Raw genomic sequence first — 20,670 nt, 5'->3', positions numbered from 1 at the left:
AAAGAATAAACCAATAGGTTAATGGCAAAAAACAGACCCATAAAATATAGTCAAATAATATTTGACAAAAAGGAAAAGGCAATACAATGAAGATAGTCTTTCCTGGTTTTTTTTTTTTTTTTAAGATTTTATTTATTTATTTGAGAAAGAGAGCGCACAGAAGGAAAGTGAGAGGGAGAAGCAGACTCCTTGCTGAGCAGAGAGCCTGACACAGGGCTTAATCCCAGGACCCTGAGATTATGATCTGAGTTGCAGACATTTAACCAACTGGGTGACTCGGTTAGTGCCCCGAAAATAGCCTTTTTACCAAATAGCACTGGAACTACTGGACATCCACATGTAAAAAAATGAATGTACACAGATACCTTACACTCTTCATAAGAATTAACACAAAATTGATCACAGATCTAAATGTGAAATGCAAAACTATAAAATTCCTAGAAGATAACATAGGAGAAAACCTAGATGAAGTTGGGTCTGGTGATGACTTTCTAGAATACAACACCAAATGCCATGAAAGAAAAACTGACAAATTAGACTTCATTAAATTTAAAATTAAAAACTTCTGCTCTGCAAAACACACGGTCAAAAAAATTAAAAGAAAAGCAACAGATTATGAGACAATATTTGCAAAAGACATTTCGGATAAAGGATAGTTTTTCAAAATATACAAAGAATACTTAAAACTCAACAATTAGAAAACAACATTATTTAAATTGGGCCAAAGACCTTGCCAGACACCTCACCAGAGACACAGATGGCAAATCAGCATATAAGAAATGCTCCATACATCATGTCTCAGGGAAATGTAAATTAAATCAAGATACCACTATACATCTAGAATACTGACAATATCAAATGCTAGCAAGGATGTGGAGCAACAGGAATGGTAATGCAAAATAGTATAGCCACTTTGGAAGATTGTCACTTTCTTTTTTTTTTTTTTTTTAAGATTTTTTTTTTATTTATTTGACAGGGACAGATCATAAGTAGGCAGAGAGGAAGACACAGAGAGAGAGAGAGAGGGAAGCAGGCTCCTTGCTGAGCAGAGAGCCCGACGTGGGACTCGATCCCAGGACCCTGAGATCATGACCTGAGCCGAAGGCAGCAGCTTAACCCACTGAGCCACCCAGGTGCCCCATGGAAGATTGTCACTTTCTAACAAAACTAAACATGCTCTTACCATATAAGCCAACAACTGTGCTCCTTGGAATTGACCCAATGAAATAAAAATTTATGCCCACACAAAACCTGCACATGGATGTTTATTCATAACTGCCAAAACCTGTAAGCAACCTAAATGAACTTCAGTAGGTGAATAGGTAAATAAACCATGGTACATTCAGAAAATGGAATATTATTCAGCACTAAAAAGAAATGAGATATTAAGCCATTTTTTTAAAGATTTTATTTATTTATTTGATAGAGACACAGAGAGAAAGGGAATGCAAGCAGAGGGAGTGGGAGACAGAGAAGCAGGCTCCTCACTGAGCAGAGAGCCCAATGCGAGGCTCAATCCCAGGACCCTGGAATCATGACCTGAGCCGAAGGCAGACACTTAACGACTAAGCCACCCAGGGGACCCAAGCCATTTATTTTTTTTTTATTAATTTTATTTTTTATAAACATATATCTTTTTATCCCCAGGGGTACAGGTCTGTGAATCGCCAGGGCCATTTATTTTTAAATAAACATTTTCTTTCTTAAAAAATGGCATGAGAACTTTTAGAGCTTTATTTTTATACTTCCATAAACTCATTTACTGCCATAGTTATAACCTCTTAACATCTAGTCATACAGGACTATTCTATTTCAAAAGAATTTAATATTTTCAAGTCTTAATGCAGGTTATTTGTTGTCTTTACCTGGAATACCATCACCTCATTCTCTCTTGTAAACTCTTAATTCAATCTTGAAGATTCACCTCAAACTACTTGGTGGCATTTTCTACCTACCTCTCTTCCTTCCACCTTTCTCTGATTAGCTTCCTCCAAAGTACTTTCTTAATACCCTACCTAGAGATCTTGGTTGTTTCCCTGGTTCACATTTCTAAATTATTCATTTATTCAATGCAGCAATTCTGGTAATACATCATCTAGTTCAATTACTAGTGTGGAATAGATACTCAAAATATGTTGGTGGAATTCATACATTAATAGCAGAGCAATATGAATGACAGATATATGACAAAGAAAAGACACAGCTAGATGCCTATAAAAATTAGTAAAACATTAATTTTAATATAATATGATCTTGGAAGACAAAACAAAGACTATATTTCTTTAGTTATTACTTATAATATTATATAATTTGTGTGACAAATGTACAATCCAACAATATTCTCTAGCAGTAATTCCCTGCCAGTGGTGTAAGAAAGGCATTTGAATTTTTTTCAGTATTTCTTTATTGTGAATGCAATTTTGCATTCTTACAAAAGGCAGAGGATATTTTCAGTCAAATATTTATGTTTACATTACTGCTACAATTACAGCATATGTTTCCAACCAGTAAATGACAAAAAGGTCACATACCAAATGAAACTGATCCACTTTTGGGATTCCATCTTCATTTGTCTCAAATTTCTGATTTTGAACAGAAAGCTGTTAAAGAAAATGAGAATGGGTAAATTCCTAATGTAACAAAATGCCAATCCTACAGCACAGTCAAATCTGGAACTCTTCATATTCTGGACAAAACAGAAGAGCGCACTCAAAGAACACACATCAGGTCTTACAGGATAAAAATATTTCCATGTTAATAATTACTTGTTCACAGGAACTAAACAGTTCTTGGGGCTCCTCAAGTATCAGTCAGAGCTGATGAATAGACTATAAGCAATTTCAATGCTTCCTCACCTTTCAAGAAAATATATCAAAACTTAGTAGCTTATTACAATGTTGATTTCATGTATTAAGTACAAAGAAAATAAATCAAGCATGTTTCTTTCCTCCCTAATTCTTAATCTATGTTCAAGAGATACATGTTAAACTTTTAAAACTGTTAAATATGAAGATTTCTTACATACACAAAGTACTCTGAACCCTACATATTCATCACCCAGCCCCAACAACCATCAACCCTATACATAAAACTATATAAATTATTTTTGAGGTAAATCCTATACATCTCATAATTTCATCTGTAAATACATTAGTAAATATTTCTAAAAGTTAAAATCTTTTATTTTGGCACAATGACAATATCATCCCACTAACAATTCAGTGATTTTTTTTTCTTTTTGAGTAATTCTTTAATATAGACATACCTCACAGATATTGTACATCTGGTTTTAGACTACCTCAGTAAAACAAATATGACAATAAAGCAAGTCAAATGAAGTGTGCAGTAACATTATGCCTAAAAAAGCCTATATACATTCCTTAATTTTAAAAATACCTTATTGCTAAAAAATGCTAGTTATCTAACCTTCAATGAGTCATAATCATTGATCACAGATCAGAATAAATATACTAGTAATCACGAAGTCTGAAATGTTGCAAAAATTACCAAAATATGACCCAGAGACACTATGTGAGCTGATGCTATTGGGAAAATGACATCAATGAACTTGCCTGACACAGAATTCTGTACCTTCAATTAGTAAAAAAAAAAAAAAAAAAAAAATCTGTATCTGCAGAACGCAATAAAGCACAATGAAACAAGATATGCCTATATAAACTATCCAGTTTTCAAACATTTTTTTAAGATTTTTTTTTTTCATTTGACAGAGAGATAGAACACAAGTAGGCAAAGCAGCAGGAAGACAGAGGGAGAAGCAGGCTCTCTGCTGAGCAGGGAGTCCAACATGGGGCTTGATCCCAGGATTCTGGGATCAAGACCTAAGCCAACAGCAGCCACTTAACTGACTGAGCCACCCAGGTCCCATGATTTTATTTCTAAGTAATCTCTACACCCAACGTGGGATTCAAACTTACAACCCCAAGATCAAGAGTCACATGCTCCATAGTCTGAGCCAGCCAGGTACCCCCAGTTTTCAAAACTTTTATCATCCCATAAATATCAGAAATTATTATACTTTCATATAGTTTACTTAAATCTAGATTCAAATAAGTTCCATACATTGTAATTTAAAAATGAGCAAAAGGACTTACGGTTTCTTCCTTCTCCTTACCACTAAGTAAAACTATGTTAGAAATAACAGAACACAACAAAGGAGGTCTGTGAGAGAGTAAAGAGGAAAACAAACTGGTTAAAAAACCCCAGGACTGGAGTGTCTTATGACCCCCACATCCAAAACAACAAAAAATGACTCATCTAGGATAAACTCAAATTAATGAAAATTCTGAAAACTAAAAACAAAAACAAATCTTGAAAGCAACCAAAGAAAAACATTATCTACAAAGGGATATCAACTTGAATAACAGAGAATTTCTTATATGAAACCATGGAAACCAGAAGGAAGTGGCACAACAGTTTTCAACTGCTAAGAGAAAAGAACCATCAACCACAAATTTTATATCCAGTGAAACTATCCATCAGGAAAAACGTGAAATCAAAATGTTCATTGATGAAGGAGAACTAAAAGAATACGTCTTGAGAAGACACATTCTTAAAGACTGGGTAAAGGAAGCTTCAACCAAAAAAGAAATGAATTTTCGAGGCACCTGGGTGGATCAGTTGGTTAAGTGTCTGCCTTCAGCTCAGGTCATGATCTTAGGGTCCTAGGATTGAGCCCCCACATGGAGCTCCCCACTCAGTGGGGAGTCTGCTTCTCCCTCTCATTCTCTCTGTCCCTCCCCCACGTTGTGCCCTTTGAAAGAGCACTGGAGCATTAGGAAGGAATAACAATGGAAAGAACAGAAATATAAGGGAATGTCAAAGACTATCCTTCTCATCATAAGTTTCCTAAATCATATATAATGACTGAAACAAAAGTTATTACATTATACTATCTGACACTTAAGACAATGATAGTTAAAAGTGGGTAAGGTGAAGGAACTTATACAAAAGGCTTTTACACTTCCCTCAAAGTGTTGAAACACTGATACTAGTAGAATGTGATAAGACACATACATATATTATAATACCCATACCAACCGCTCAGAAAACTACAGAAGGTAATACACTCAAAACACCATAAATAGGGGCACCTCAATGGCTCAGCGGGTCAAGCCTCTGACTTCAGCTAAGATCATGGTCTCAGGGTCCTGGGATCGAGCCCCACATCAGGCTCTCTTGCTCAGCAGGAAGCCTGCTTCCCCTCTCTTTCTGCCTACTTGTGATCTGTCAAATAAATAAAATATTTTTTAAAAAAAACAAATAAATCAAGATCAACTCTTTAAAAATGTTCAAGTAACCCAAAAGAAGTCAAGCAAAATCAATAAAAAGCCTTTTCTGTTCTGTAATACTTCAGAGCTCCCTTCTACTTACTAGAAGGGATGCTGACTGACTCATGAACTGATTAATAAAACTAATTAGATCTTTAAATTTTATTGTTGACTTTTAGTTATTTAACAAAATCTTATCTTCTCACAATCCTTATCTCCTAACAAGCCTCTTACTAACAAGCTGTAAGAGATACTGAATTAACACACTGGTTTAAGAGATAGAAGAGAAATTTAAGAATTCATAAGATAGTAAAAATGCCAAAGCATGATTAACTGGAAGGGTGAGGTGAGGCAGATGGAAGAGTCAAGAAGACTACAAGTTGTCAGCTCAGATGACTGGAAGAAACTGTTTGGGGAAGGCAGGAGAAATGGGATAATGGTAAAGAGTGCACATTCTGGAGACAGACTGGCTAGGTTTTAATCTTGGTTCCATCTCTTAGCAGCCACTGGGTCTGAATAAATCATCTAATTTCTCTTTGCCTCAGTTTCCTCACTTATAAGGCCCCTGCAAGAATTAAGTTGGATAAATACTTATAATAAAGTAACTGTTACATAGTAAGCACTCATTAAGTGTTACCTATTTTTGTTTTTTAAATTTCAGGTAACTTGGGACATCTGCGTTAGCAATGTGAAATGCTGTCCTTATGAGGGTCTCTAGTTTTATCACTAAGAATAGCTTGGTAATTAAACACTGACAAAAGCTGAATCTGGCTGAAAAGTATAAAGGGTTTCATTATTTATCTTTATTTTTGTGTAACTTTCCACAACAAAACAAAAACTAGACAACAGCTTTACTTGTCCTAATTGGCCTCCTTTTATCTTAGAGATAATGGTTTGTACGACAGACAAGATTTCTTTTCTTATAATTGCTAGAAGATCAGAGCAATCTTAGTGGTTTATTTATAGAAAATATATTCATCGGGATGCCTGGGTGGCTCAGTTGGTTGGGCAGCTGCCTTTGGCTCAGGTCATGATCCCAGCGTCCTGGGATCAAGTCCCACATCGGGCTCCTTGCTCAGCAGGGAGCCTGTTTCTCCCTCTGCCTCTGCCTGCCATTCTGTCTGCCTGTGCTCGCTCTCTCTCCCTCTCTTTCTGACAAATAAATAAACAAAATCTTTAAAAAAAAAAAGAAAATATATTCATCAAGGATGGTAAATAGGCTTGTTTTTCAAACAATATTATTCCTTATGGGTGTTATTTTGAGGTCATATCTGAGATCAATGAGCATGACCACAATCATTTTGCAGTATATCTGTTAGAAGGAAAGAATGGCAACACATGAATTGTGTATTAGCAGCTCCAAACGGGTTTCTGTGGTGTATATTTTGTTGTTGCTGTTGTTTTTAGATTTTAATTTTTTTATTTAGAGAAACAGCAGGGGTGAGGAGCAGAGAGAGTATCTAAAGCAGACTCCACACTGAGTGCAGTACCTGATGCAGGGCTTAACCCAGCAATCATGACCTGAGCAGAAACCAAGAGTGAGATGCTTACCTCACTGAGCCACTGAGTCAGGGTTTGTGTACAAACAAGGGTTTGTGATGTGCATTCTATAGTACTCTCATTGGTGGTTCAACTCTACGTTCACACCCCTTTTCTTTTCTTTTCTTTCTCTCTCTTCTTCCTTTCTTTCTCTCTCTCTCTCTCCCCTCCCTCCCTTCTTTCTTTCCTGAGATTTTTATTTATTTATTTATTTATTTGAGAGCGAGTGAAAGTGTGAGAGATCACAGAGGGAGAGGGAGAAGCAGACTTGCCTCTGAGCAGAGAGCTGATGTGGGGCTTGATCCCAGGACCCTGAGATCATGACCTGAGGGGAAGGCACACATAACATCTGAGCCACCCAGGCGCCCCCTGCTATTTTTTTCTTTCTTTTCTACTTTCAATTTGTCATGTCTTGCTCTGTTTTAAAGTACCTCTGTGAATTGATTGCCTTGTATCCTTTCTGGAACAAGATAAAGTATCTAGTAAATTAAGGTAAAGTTAGCTAGCAGGAAAGCATATATACACAATTGGAAACTCTGGCAAGAGCATCATCAGATTACTGCCATAAATGTAGGAGCTACTAACAAATAAATGGCGCTAGACACTCTGAAAGTAAATAAGAATATCCAAGGAAAGGCTACACTGTGAAAATTTTAGTAGAATGTAAGCAAAATCCTTGGGGACACTAATAGTTAATAGGAACTAAGGAAGAGTTAAAAAAAAAAAATGCCCAATCACAAAAGTGAAAAAAACTAAGATGTGTCACAGAAAACAATGGGTAAAGGAATTACTGTGGATTTTTGTTTTGTTTTTTGATATACCAGACTTAATAACCGCATTTTTAGGCTGAAGGAAAGGTGCAGAATAAAAAGAAATACATTGAAGTTACTAAAAAGATAAAAGTAGTGTGAAAGTGATGTTTTAGAATAGAAGATGAGAGGATGGGGTCAAGGCCACATGTGGATGGCTTGTACTGAAGGAATACTTTCAAACTGGACTAGAAGACAGAGACTGGGTAAAGAAATGATTAGTTTGTAAACAGAAGAACTGAAATTTGAGAGAAAGCACACATGATCTCATTTTTTTCTCTCAAGAAAATAAGAAGTAAGGTCAACTGAAAAGAATGAGAGTGTGATTTCAATAGCTGCTTGAGGAAAGCAGTAAAAGGTTTAAAGTAAGCTTTGAGAGAAATATGAGAATGAGCTGGCTGTGGGCAAGTAAAAGGACTAAAAGAAAGCACTGAGGACCCAAAAGAAATTAAACTGATATAGTGGTGACATTCTGCAAAAGCATTCAGCTTCCAAGGTATAAAGGCATTCAACGGATCCCAGACAAAATGGAGTAGACCAATCAGCTTCAGCCTTAAAAAAGAAATCAACACACAAACATAAGAAGACTCTAAAAAGTGGAAAGAAGAAGGTGAAGTACCTAGGGACACCTTGGGACTTGAATATCCTGAGTCCTCCTTTTGAACCTCCTATATTGCAGAGGGAGTGTGAGAAAATCCTGCAATTCAGAAACCCCAAGAGTCACAGATTTTTTTTTTAAGATTTTATTTATTTATTTGACAGAGAGAGATCACAAGTAGGCAGAGAGACAGACAGAGAGAGAGATGAGGAGAAGCAGGCTCCCTGCTGAGCAGAAAGCCCGATGCAGGACTGGATCCCAGGTCCCTGGGATCATGACCTGAGCCGAAGGCAGAGGCTTAACCCACTGAGCCACCCAGGCGCCCCGAGTCACAGATTAAAAAAAAAAAAAAAAAAAACCCTAGAAAAGCCTGATCCCTTTAGCCAAAGAACTGGGAAGAGAGTGGTCCCATAGTATAAAAACTTTCCTGTAATATTCCCTACTCCAGTCAAATAATAAATGAAAAACTCCCCCATACCACCCAGTGTCACCGGGGCTGAGTGGGAAGCTGGATTTTCATCCCCACCATCACAAAGAGGCAGAAGAAGGCAATGTGAGATGGCATCAGCTGGCACTCTACCCAAGTGGTACTGTCACTGGGACCCAGCAGGGAAGCTAAATTCCAGTCCTACTCAGAAGCAACAAAGTGGAACAAAGCAATGTGAGGCAGTGTTAGTGAGACTCTCTTTTTTCTTCTCCACTCCCCAAGTGTCAGCAGGACCCAGTGGAAAATAGAACTTCCAGGCTTACCAGGCAGCAAAAGGCACAAGGAAGTAAAATAAGGTGGTGGTGGTAAAGCAGACATTTAAGTATGGTTCCTGTTCCCCAGTGTCAACAGGACTCCACGGAGAGATGAATTTCCACTGCCACCCATCAGCAATGAGAGGAGGCAAGGCATTCACCACAATTCAGCATTCTGCATTTGCTGGGGTGGTGTCAGCAGAGCCAGGGAGGAGATGAAGATCTAATCATATCTGAAACTGTACACTACATTAACTGGGGGCCTATCTCCAAAAAATGAAGGTTAAATAGGATGCAGGGTCTCAGAACATAATACCCAAATGTTCAAAATATGATTGAATATGACATGCCAGACTAAGAACCAAAAAAATCCCAACCTGAATAAGAAAAAGACAACCAAGGGATACCAAGATGACACAGAGTGATTATCTGACAAAGATTTTAAAGGAGCCATCATAACAATGCTTAGAGATCAAACACACATGGAACAAACAAAATAATAGCCTCAGCAAAGAAAAAAACAGAAGATATAGAGAAAACCAAAAGGAAATATTAGAACTGAAAAAGAACAGAAAAAAATTTTAACTCATTGGATTGGCTCAATGGCATGAGGAGTATGACAGAGGAAAGCACCAATGAAATTAAAGAAAGAAAAACAGAAAGTACCCAATTTGAATAGCAACCAAAAAACGGACAGAACCTCAGGAACCTGTGAAACAGTAAGAGAATGATCCAAATTTATGTCATCAGAACTTCAGAAAACAAGAAGAAAGAGTACAGGGTCAACAAAACCATGTGAAGAAATAATTGCTGAACCAAATCTTACAAATTTGCTGAAAACCATAAATCTACAAATTGAAGACGAGCAAGCCTCAAAGAGAGTAAACCCAAAAAATATATGCCAAGACACTTCATAATCAAACTGCAGAAAACTAAAGACAAGGAAAATTGTAGCAATGCTACAGAAAAACATCACATTACCTAGAAACCAATGATTCAAATGACAGTGGATTTCTCATGAGAAACCATGAAGGATCAAAACTATTCATCATTGGCTTCAGTAAAGGCTATGCCTTCAAGACTTAATGATATGTTTAGTGAAGGGAGAAGGTGGTTTGCACAAAGCCTCAAAAGACTGAAATTCTGGGGCACCTGGGTGGCTCAGTAGGTTAAAGCCTTTGCCTTCAGCTCAGGTCATGATCTCAGGGGCCTGGGATCGAGCCCCACATCGGGCTCTCTGCTCAGCAGGAGGCCTGCTTCCCCCTCTCTCTCTGCCTGCCTCTCTGCCTACTTGCAATCTCTGTCAAATAAATAAATAAATAAAAATTTTTTTTAAAGATTTTTTATTTATTTATTTGACAGAAAGATCACAAGCAGGCAGAGAGGCAGGCAGAGAGAGAGGAGGAAGCAGGCTCCCTGCTGAGCAGAGAGCCCGACGCGGGGCTCGATCCCAGGACCCTGAGATCATGACCTGAGCCGAAGGCAGCGGCTTAACCCACTGAGCCACCCAGGCGCCCCATAAATAAAAATTTTTTTAAAAAAGACGGAAATTCTGTGATGGGACATCACTTAAGAAGCAGCAATGTCCTTCCTTAACTCACACAATCCTCATGTCCACACTTAAGATAACAATGGGCTCCCTCACAGTGGGCAATTAAAAAGTTTCTTTAAGTACTTAGTTAAGTGCCAAAAATGCTTTATGTGCTCCTAGCAAGGGAGGATGTTATCATCGTGTTATAAATAGACATAATAATGTCCTTAAATTAACAATGTTTGGTCATATTATGGGAAAAATCAAATATATTACTTTAATAAAATTTATTCATGCATGAAAATAAAACTTTTTTTGAAATCGGTAAGAACTTTTTTTAAACATATATAGCAGGCCATAAAACATACCTAGAATTAAGGTCTTAAAGAGACTAAAGGGAAGAAAAGGAATAAAAGGGAATACAGGATAGTCTGGATGTTCTATGATGGTGTTCAAGGCTGATGAAGCAAAGAAGAGAAGCTAGAAGGTTGCTGACACACGAGGAGAAAAGAAAGACAGTGCACAAAAACATATTGGAGATTTAAGAGCAGTTATAGTAAAATGAGAGGTTAGGAAATCCTGTCAAGATAAAAATGCACTGGATTGAATTCTACTACTTCTGTAAAGGAAAAATTACACGGGATCACAAAACCCTGTTTTTAGAAGGTTCAACTGAAATTGCAAGAAGGTATGCATCTGAAGTTGTTAAGAAGGTCCAGAAAACCCAAGGTTAGTTGTTCGATTGATCAGTATGACTACTAACATCTCCTAGAAATACATTAGGAGTTGGAATTTTTAAAAATCTTCAAACAAGTTTCCAAAGAAATGTATAAGGTGCCCTAAATAAAAAATGAGTAGATGAACTCACCAAAAAAAACATGGCATACTTAAAAAAAAAAAAAAAAAAGCCTACTACTTCAGTACATAATTGTGGCTAAAATTTAAACATTCATTCTGATACCATAAAGACATGCATTCACTCAGTTAGTATGTGAATGCCTCTTCTGCACCAGGCACACTGCAGATACAGCAGCAAGTAAGACACACAATCTGTCCCCAAAAAGCTTACATTCTACTGGCAGAAGCAGACAATAATAAACACAAATAAAAGAAATATATAGTATGTTGAGAGAAAACTAAAGCAGGGCAAAGGATTACATTCTAGATGATACTAGGCTGAAAAATAAATCTCTGTAGAGTTATCCTGTCTCCTTCTTCCGTGAGAATGAGGATCCACTGGTCCTCTTTATCTCTCACCTCAAAGTACCCAACCAGGATGTAGCAGATCCAGGTGCAAATGCTCCTCATAGAATATCTTAATCTTTTCTTCATACTTCAGTAGTTTACTTCATATATGGTTATTATGTCCATTTAAGAGTAGTTTCTCTTCAGATCTTCTCTAATTCTTGATCATTCTCATATTTGTCAGCAGCCAGCTTCCAGTAAAGAATCCTGAGCCAGCACAGCTGCTCCTGGCTGACCAGGTGGCCAGGCACAGCATGGTGGGGCCACCTCTGGTAGTGGGTGGACTCATCCACATACCAAGCCTGTACTATGAATGGGCCAGGCTGTCACAAGCACCCACCTGCACAATGGCCCAGCCCCAGCCCACTCACCGAGTACCTACTACCCAATTGTTAAGACTTACCACAAAGATACAATAATCAAGACCGTGTGGTATTAGTAAAAAGGTAAATATATAGCTCAATGGAACAGAATAGAGTCCAGAAACAGACTTACACAAATATGACCAACTAATACTTTACAAAGAGGCCAAGGAAAGTCAGTAGAAAATAAGTCTTTAACAAATGGTGTTGGAACAACTGGACATTCATATGCAAAGAACACAGACATTGACATAAACCTCACTCCTTATACAAAAATTACATTAAAACTAATCCTAGAGCTAAATGTAAAGCCTGTAACTGGAAAGTTTTTTGAGGGGAATAACAATAGAAAATCTTCATGACCCTGGATTAGGCAAAGAATTCTTAGATATAATACCAAAACATAATCCACAGAAGGAAAACAATAATAAATTGAACTTTATGAAAATCAAATCCTTTTTCTCTGCAAAAGACACTGTTAGGAGAATAAAATTACAAGCTGTAGACTAGGAAAAATGTTTGTAAATGACACCTGAAAAGGGATTTACATCTAGACTGTGTGTGTGTGTGTGTGTGTGTGTGTGTGTGTGTGTGTGTGTGTGTTTAAGATTTATTTGACAGAGAGCACAAGCAGGGAGAGTGGCAGACAGAGGAATAGAGAGGAGCAGACTCCCTGCTGAGCAAGGAGCTCAAGGAAGGGCCTCAATCCCAGGATTCTGGGATCATGACCTTAGTCAAAGGAAAACACTTCACCTACTGAACCACCCAGCCACCCTTATCTAGAATATATTTTTAAGCTCACCACTCAGTATTAAGAAATCCAATTTGAAACTGGGCAAAAGACTTAAACAGACACTTCACCACAGAGGATATGTGCAAGGAAATAAAAAGATATACATCATTATCCATGAGAGAAATTTAAATTAAAACCACAATGAGACAAGTACTATAGACCTATGAGAAATGCCCCAAACAGAAAATAAAAGCAATAATGTTAACAGTAATGAAGAGCTTTAAAACTCTCATTCACCGCTGTGTGCAGGCAAAATGTTTGGCAGATCCTTATAAAGTTATACCTATAATTACAATCTATCAATCTCTCTCCTGGTATTTATCCTAAAGAAATTAAAATAAACATAAACATAAAACCTATATTAAAATGTTCATAGCAGCTGTACTTATAATAGCCAAAAACTGTAAACCACCCAATGTCCTTTAATAGGTAAAAAGATAAACCTGACACATTGATAAATACTACTCAGCAACAAAAAAGGAATAGACTACTGCTATACTGAACAAATTGGATGAATCTCAAAGATATGATGCTGAGTGAAGAATTTAGTCTCAAAAGGTTCATAATCACCATTTATATGACATTCTTAAAAAAAAAAAAAACCCACAGTGATAGAGAAAACAGCAGCAGTTCCCAAGGGTTAAAAGTTAGGGGGAGGGACTACAAAGGGACAGCAGATAGAAGTTTTTTTGAATTATGGAAGAGCTCCTCATCCTAATTATGATAATTATACTAATCTATACATATGTTAAAATTCATAGGACTGAATGCCAAAAATAGTCAACTGTACTACATGCTAGTTAGAAAATAAAGTTTTAGGGGTGTCTGGCTGCTCAGTTGGTAGAGCATGCAATTTTGATCTCTGGGTTGTGAGTTTGAGCCCTACACTGGGCATAGAGATTACTAAAAAAAAATTAATTTTAAAAGAACTTAACACTAAAGAAGAGCAGAAATTCAGCACAAAAGTGTATAGACTCATATAGAGCTCTTTACTACCATTTGAAGAAGAAAGAAAATAGACTATTTACCATACATAAATACATAAATACATACATAAATAAAGACTATTACCATACATAAATGGTATCATATGACAGCTCTGAGGAACATAAAAATAGACAACACATTTACTTTCATTGCTCTGATGTAAAGAAGAAATAGATTACTGAAGCAATGATTAAAATGATGCCAGTTTAATCATTTCCATGACTATGATGGTTCTATGAAGCCAAACTCTAAATACACAAGCTAGCAAAAGGCTAAAACTTGTGAATAATTAAGTGGGAAGTGAGATCCCCTATGATTACCATGTGTGTAGGTATGTGTAGGTATAAACACTCTTTTGATAACAGCTTTATTGAGATATAATTGATGTTCAACAATATATTTTAAGGTAATATGATTAGTTTTGATCTATGTATATACCTACAAAATCACCACAGTCAAGCTAATGAAACATAGTGATCATGCCAAAAAAATTTGGTCATGCCACTTTGTAATCCATCCCTTCTATTTCTCCCCTACCCTCAAACCCCAGGCATTAATGATCTCCTTTATGTCACTAAAGGTAAGTGTACACTTTTCATAAGTTTATATAAATAGAACCAAAAAATATGTAGTCTTCCTTTCCCCTGGTTTCCTTAGCCTGGCAGGATGATTTTAAGATTCATCCATATTACTGGATGTATTGATAGTTCTTTCCTTTTTATTGCTAGTAGTATTCCAATAGATATGCAGCAAACTGTTTATCCGTTCACCTAACTGATAAGTATTTCAGTTCTTCCCAATTTGGGGCTATTACAAATAAAATGTCTTTGGAATATTTGCATACAACTCTGTGTGGACATATGCTTTCATGTCTCTTGGCTAACTATGAAGGAGTAAAAATGGCTGGGTCACATGGTAGGTGTTATGTTTAACCTTTTAACAAACTGCCAAATTTCGTTTTCCAGAGTGGTTGCTCCACTTACATTACTCTCAGCAATATAGGAGAGCTGCAGCTGTTACACATCTTAGTCAACACTTGGTATGGTCACTCTTTTTGATTTTAGGCATCCTAGTAGAAGTACAGTAATATATCATTTGGGGTGGGGGTTTTTTTTCAGATTTTATTTATTTATTTGACAGAGAGAGACACAACAAGAGAGGGAACACAAGCAGAGGGAGTGGGAGAGGGAGATGCGGGGCTTGATCCCAAGACACTGGGATCATAACCTGAGCCGAAGGCAGACACCTAACTGTCTGAGCCATTCAGGTGCCCCTCGTTTTGGTTTTTATTTGCTTTTGCCTAATAACTAAAGATACTGAGAGCATCTGTTCCCATGTTTATTTACCATCTAGGCATCCTATTTTGTAAAATGACTATTTAAACAAATTTGTCCATTTTTAAACTGAGCTGTCATCTTATTGAGTTTTAAGAGCTCTTTGTAAACTAGATACATGCTTTTTGCAAATACTTTCTCCCAGTCTGTGTATGTCTTGCCTTTCATTTTTGTAGAAGTGTCTGCTGAAAAGCAAAGTTTTGAATTTTGATCAAATATGAATTACTGATTTTTTTTAAGATTTTTATTTATTTGACAGAGAGAGATCACAAGTAGGCAGAGAGGCAGGCAGAGAGAGAGGGGGAAGTAGGCTCCCCACTGAGCAGAGAGCCTGATGCAGGGCTCGGATCCCAGGACCCTGGGACCATGACCCAAGCCGAAGGCAGAGGCTCTAACCCACTGAGCCACCCAGGCGCCCCTGATTTTTTTTCTTTTATACTTGATGTTTTTTAATATCCTATTACAAGAAATCTTTGCCAAACTCAAAGTTAATAAAATTATCTCCTATGTTTTATACCACGTTTAAAGACTTAGGTTTTAATGGTAATTCTAAGAAGCACATGCCACCACAATGTTTATAGCAGCAATGTCTGCAATCCAAAATATGGAAAGAGCCCAGATGTCCATCCACTGATCAATAAAGAAGATGTGGTATATATATACAATGGAATATTACTCAGTTATCAAAAAAATGAAATCCTACCATTTGCAGTGATGTGGATAGAACTAAGGGGTATTATGCTTAACAAAGTCAATCAGAGAAAGACAAATATATGACTTCACACATATGTGGAACTGAAGAAACAAAACAGACGAACACAGGGGAAGGGAAGGAAAAATAAAATAAGTAATCAGAGAGGTAGACAAATCCTAAGAGACTCTTAACTATAGAAAACAAACTGAGGGTTGCTGGAGGGGAGGGGGGTAGGGAGAGATGGGGTAAGTGGGTGATGGGCATTAAGGAGAGCACTTGAAGTAATGAGCACTGAGTATTATATGTAACCAATGGATCACTGAACTCTACCTCTGAAACTAACAATACAATATATGTTAATTAATTTATTAAAAAAATAAAGACTTCAGTTTTACATTTAAATCTAATATACATTTAGAGTTAATTTTTATAAACTGTGCAATGATTAAGTCAGTTTATTTTTTATATATAGATACCCAGTTGTTACAGCACCATTTATTGAAGATGATCATTTTCCTCACAGAATTCCCTTGAAATCTTGGTCAAAAATCAACTGATCATATATTTCTACTATTTCTTCTATTTCTACTGTCTTTATGCTGTTCCATCGTTCTGTATGTCCAACTTTACACCAACATCACAATGTTTGATTCATTATTATAATTTTATTAAGTCTTAAAATCAGGTAGTTTAAATTTTCAAAACTATTATAGCTACCCCAGTTTCTATATATTTTGATACAAAGTACACCTGATTGTCAATTACTATTTAAAAAAAAAAAAAAAGGCCTAGAAGCATTTTTGTTGAAATTGTATTGAATCCATAGACCCATTTATCCCAGGGTCCTGGAATAGAGCCCCATGTCAGTCAGACCTGCTCAGTGGTCTCTCTTGCTCCCTCTGCCCCTCCCCCTGCTTATGCTTTCTCTCAAAAAAATAAAATCTTAAAAAAAGAAAAAGAATTCACATCCATACAACATTCAATCTTATAGTCCATGACCATTATGCGCTCTCGATTTAATTATGACTCCTTTAATCTCTCTCAACAATACATCATAGTTTTCAGGGTACAGGTCTTGAACATTTTTTGTCATATTTATCCCTAAAAATTCCATATTTTTAATACCCAAGTAAATGACTTTTTAATTTCAATTTCCTATTGTTTGTTGCTAGTATATAGAAACCCAGTTAATTATACTGATTTTGCATCCTGCAACCTGGCTAAATTTGTTAATTCCAGTAGCTCTTAAGTACAGTCGTAAAAACTGCACATAATTAATTTCATCTTTCAATAAAAACAGCTTTACTTCTTCATTTTTAAACTGTATGCACTTTATTTCTTTTTATTGCCTTATCATACAGGCTAAAACCAGGATCAGCAAACTATGGCCCGCATGCCAAATCTATGCCACTGCTTATCTGTGTACAGCCTATAATCCAAGAAGAGTTTCACATTTTTAAATGTTTAAAAGAAAATTAAAGAATACTATTTCATGGCACATGAAAATTATATGAAATACAAATTTCAATGTCCATAAATAAAGCTTTATTGGAATACAGCCATTCATTCATTTAAATGTATTTATGGCTACTTTCCACAGTAGCAGAGACCACATGGCTCCCAAAACCTAAAATATTTACCATCCGGCCTTTTATAAAAAACTCTGCTGACCCCTGGGCTAGAATCTCCAGTACAATGCTATGCAAAAGAAGTAAAAACAGACATTCCTTCCTTGTTAATACTTAATCCCTCATAACCTGTAGGAAGAGTAAATTTAAGCCATGGATAAAAAAGCAGCTACTAGGTTTACAGTGTAAGCAGGAACACTTACTCAAGGCTCATTTGACATTTATTTTCCACATATGCATGAGCTGTTTATAGATTAATACAGGACAAAATCATCTTTATTGTTAATCTTGACTTTAATAAAACTAACACGATAGCATGATATGTAAAACATGTATCAAGCCAATTGGTAGTAAATATACAATAGGTGATAGAAAGTACACAGTTTATGATAAGACTTTTTTAAAAAAGAGAAAAAAAAGTAATTTTCTACTAAATCTTTTTACTAAAAAGCTACCACTGCTTTTTATCCAAAGCAGTATGTTGAGGAAAACCACTCACTTTATATACTTAAGTATATGTAAATATATTTGCACACACTTATATATTTTTACATATGGCTAATCTATTTCAATAAAAAAAATAACATACCCATAATAAAAGGCAGCCATAAGCATATAAGTCAGAACTTGGAGAAGCTGGCTTTCCCATTTTCAGTTCAGGTGATATCAAACTCAAGTCACCAACCACCATGTTCACGGAGGCTCGCTGACTCTACAAAAATAGTCAGTTAAATATTTTTTTTAAGATTTTTTTATTTATTTATTTGACACAGAGAGGGAAGGAAAAGTAGGGAGCAAAAGTAGGGGGAGCAGCAAACAAAGGGAAAGGGAGAAGCAGGCTCCCCACCAAGCAGGAAGCCCAATGCAGGGCTAGATCCTAGGACCCTGGGATCATGACCTGAGCCAAAGTCAGACACTTAACTGAGCCACCCAGGTGCCCCACAGAGTTTAGAGGCAATACGGATGAGGTAAACTTCTGTGAAGTCCTCTGCATTTCATCAACACAAAAACAAATTCTTTTGAAATATTTCATTCTCTCTTGCTTTCAAATATTTTCACCCAATTTCTGCTTATTATAAATTGCTCTTAAAATCAGGCTCATAAAATTAACAGTGAGACTTTGGTTACATTTCACATTACAGACTCAAGTAGATTCAAAACGAAGAAACACCGATTATTTAAATATTTGGAAACTCTTTCATTTCTTTTAAAGATTTTATTTATTTATCTGACAGAGAGAGATACAGGGGGATAGAGAACACAAGCAGAGGGAGTGGGAGAGGGAGAAGCAGGCTCCCCATGGAGCAGAGAACCCACTATGGGGCTCGGCCCCAGGACCCTGGATCATGACCTGAGTGGAAGGCAGACACTTATCGACTTACCCACCAGGTGCCTGGCACCTCTTTAAAAATAAAGTTCAGAGGGGGCAGAAGAAGTGCTATTTTCTAATTTTGAAAATTCTAAAGAGCTTTTTATATATATATATATATTATTTATTTATTTATTTGACAGAGAGAGAGATCACAAGTAGGCAGAGAGGCAAGCAGAGAGAGAGGAGCAAGCAGGCTCCCTGCGGGGCTTGATCCCAGGACCCTGAGATCATGACCTAAACCGAACGCAGAGGCTTTAACCCACTGAGCCACCCAGGCACCCCTCTAAATAGCTTTTTTAAAAACTGGAAGTCTACAATGTACTTTCCTTCCTTAATAATTATTTTCTAAGTATACCATTTCTTATGTGTCAAAAGATCAGTGATAAGAACATGAAACCTGTGTATTCAGAGACACCTTGGCTGCAATTCCCACTCTCCCATTTTTCTTCCTGTGTGACCTTGGGTTTTAACCTCTTTGAGCCTAAATTAACTGTAAAATGGAAATAATACCTATCTTACAGAGTTACTCTAAAGATAAAGGTAATTAGCACAATAATTACCTAGTACCTATCACTAAGAGTTAATTATCTCTTCTCCCACTACCTTTATCCTTGATTCCCACAGTGTGGTCAAGAGTCCTGTGGCTAAAGCATCACCTGAGACCTTGTTAGAAATGCAAAATCTCCCCCAGAAATGATAAATAAAAATGTGCATATTAACAAGATCCTAGGTGATTCATATGCATTGTAAAGTAAGAAAAGCAATGATCTTGATAACAGACTATCTTTCAAATTTTTCTTCTTCATTAATACTTCAGTCTCAAAGCAGTATGAAAAGAGTGGAGCAAAGATGAGTTTAATCAATATTTCAGAGTAAGTAATTTTAAATGAAGATTAAAACAATATTTTGGGAGATAATAACAGTTGACAAGTAAGTATAAAAGAGGAAAAATAATTCTTGGAGTAGTCATGATATGCATAGTTGTGCAAATGGAATGCTCAAAAAGTAAACTAACCAGGATCCCTAAGAGTTGAGAACTTTTTAAACTCCTAATTCAGTCATTTTTCTTAGGACATTACCCTAATTTTCAGATAAATTAATACGATAAAAAATATTTCAATAAGTCTACTTTGTATAAATCTTTCTTAATCCAGCATTTCATTATAGTTTTACATTTTAATTTTCTCATCTTTTTGAGCTACCATATAAAAACCATTAAGACTACATATTTATACATAGGTGGCATTACCCTATGACTTGCAAATTACCGAGGTATAAAGCAGTAAAGACTTTTACTAGTCAAAAGGGAACTGCTCAAGTAAAATGTTAGTAAGAATGTAGAGAAACTGAAATCCTTATACATTGCCGATGAGAATGTAAAAAATGGAGCCACTTTGGAAAATAGTTTGGTTCCTCAAAAAGTGAAACACAGAGTTACCATATAATAGCAAAACAATTCCACTCCCAAGAGAAATGAAAACATATGTCCACACAAAAACTTGTATTCTAGGGGTGCCTGGGTGGCTCAGTGGGTTAAAGCCTCTGCCTTCGGCTCAGGTCATGATCCCAGGGTCCTGGGATCGAGCCCCACATCGGGCTCTCTGCTCAGTGGGGAGCCTGCTTCCCTTCCTCTCTCTCTACCTGCCTCTCTGCCTACTTGTGGTCTCTGTCTGTCAAATTAATAAATAAAATCTTAAAAAAAAACCTTGTATTCTAATGATCACAGCAGCATTATTCATAATAATCAAA

At 36.5% G+C, this 20,670-nt stretch overlaps 1 protein-coding gene across 2 annotated transcripts in view; it reads right to left on the bottom strand.

Moving 5' to 3' along the window:
- The window catches only part of LOC111147390 (serine/threonine kinase 31), an 88,408-nt gene that overhangs the window by 7,337 nt on the left and 60,401 nt on the right, over positions 1 to 20,670 (bottom strand). The window contains exons 22-23 of one of the 2 annotated variants that reach the window (XM_022503392.1): positions 18,139 to 18,261; positions 2,532 to 2,600 (exon numbers count right to left, since the gene is read on the bottom strand). In XM_022503392.1, the coding sequence (XP_022359100.1) occupies positions 2,532 to 2,600; positions 18,139 to 18,261 (192 nt within the window). The remainder of the gene's footprint in view (positions 1 to 2,531; positions 2,601 to 18,138; positions 18,262 to 20,670) is intronic. The other variant, XM_022503393.1, reaches the window with a different exon arrangement.

This window comes from Enhydra lutris, unplaced genomic scaffold, assembly GCF_002288905.1.
Source record: "Enhydra lutris kenyoni isolate GAN:26980312 unplaced genomic scaffold, ASM228890v2 scaffoldscaffold16, whole genome shotgun sequence".
NCBI lineage: Eukaryota > Metazoa > Chordata > Mammalia > Carnivora > Mustelidae > Enhydra > Enhydra lutris.
This window is presented reverse-complemented; position numbering and strand designations above follow the sequence as displayed.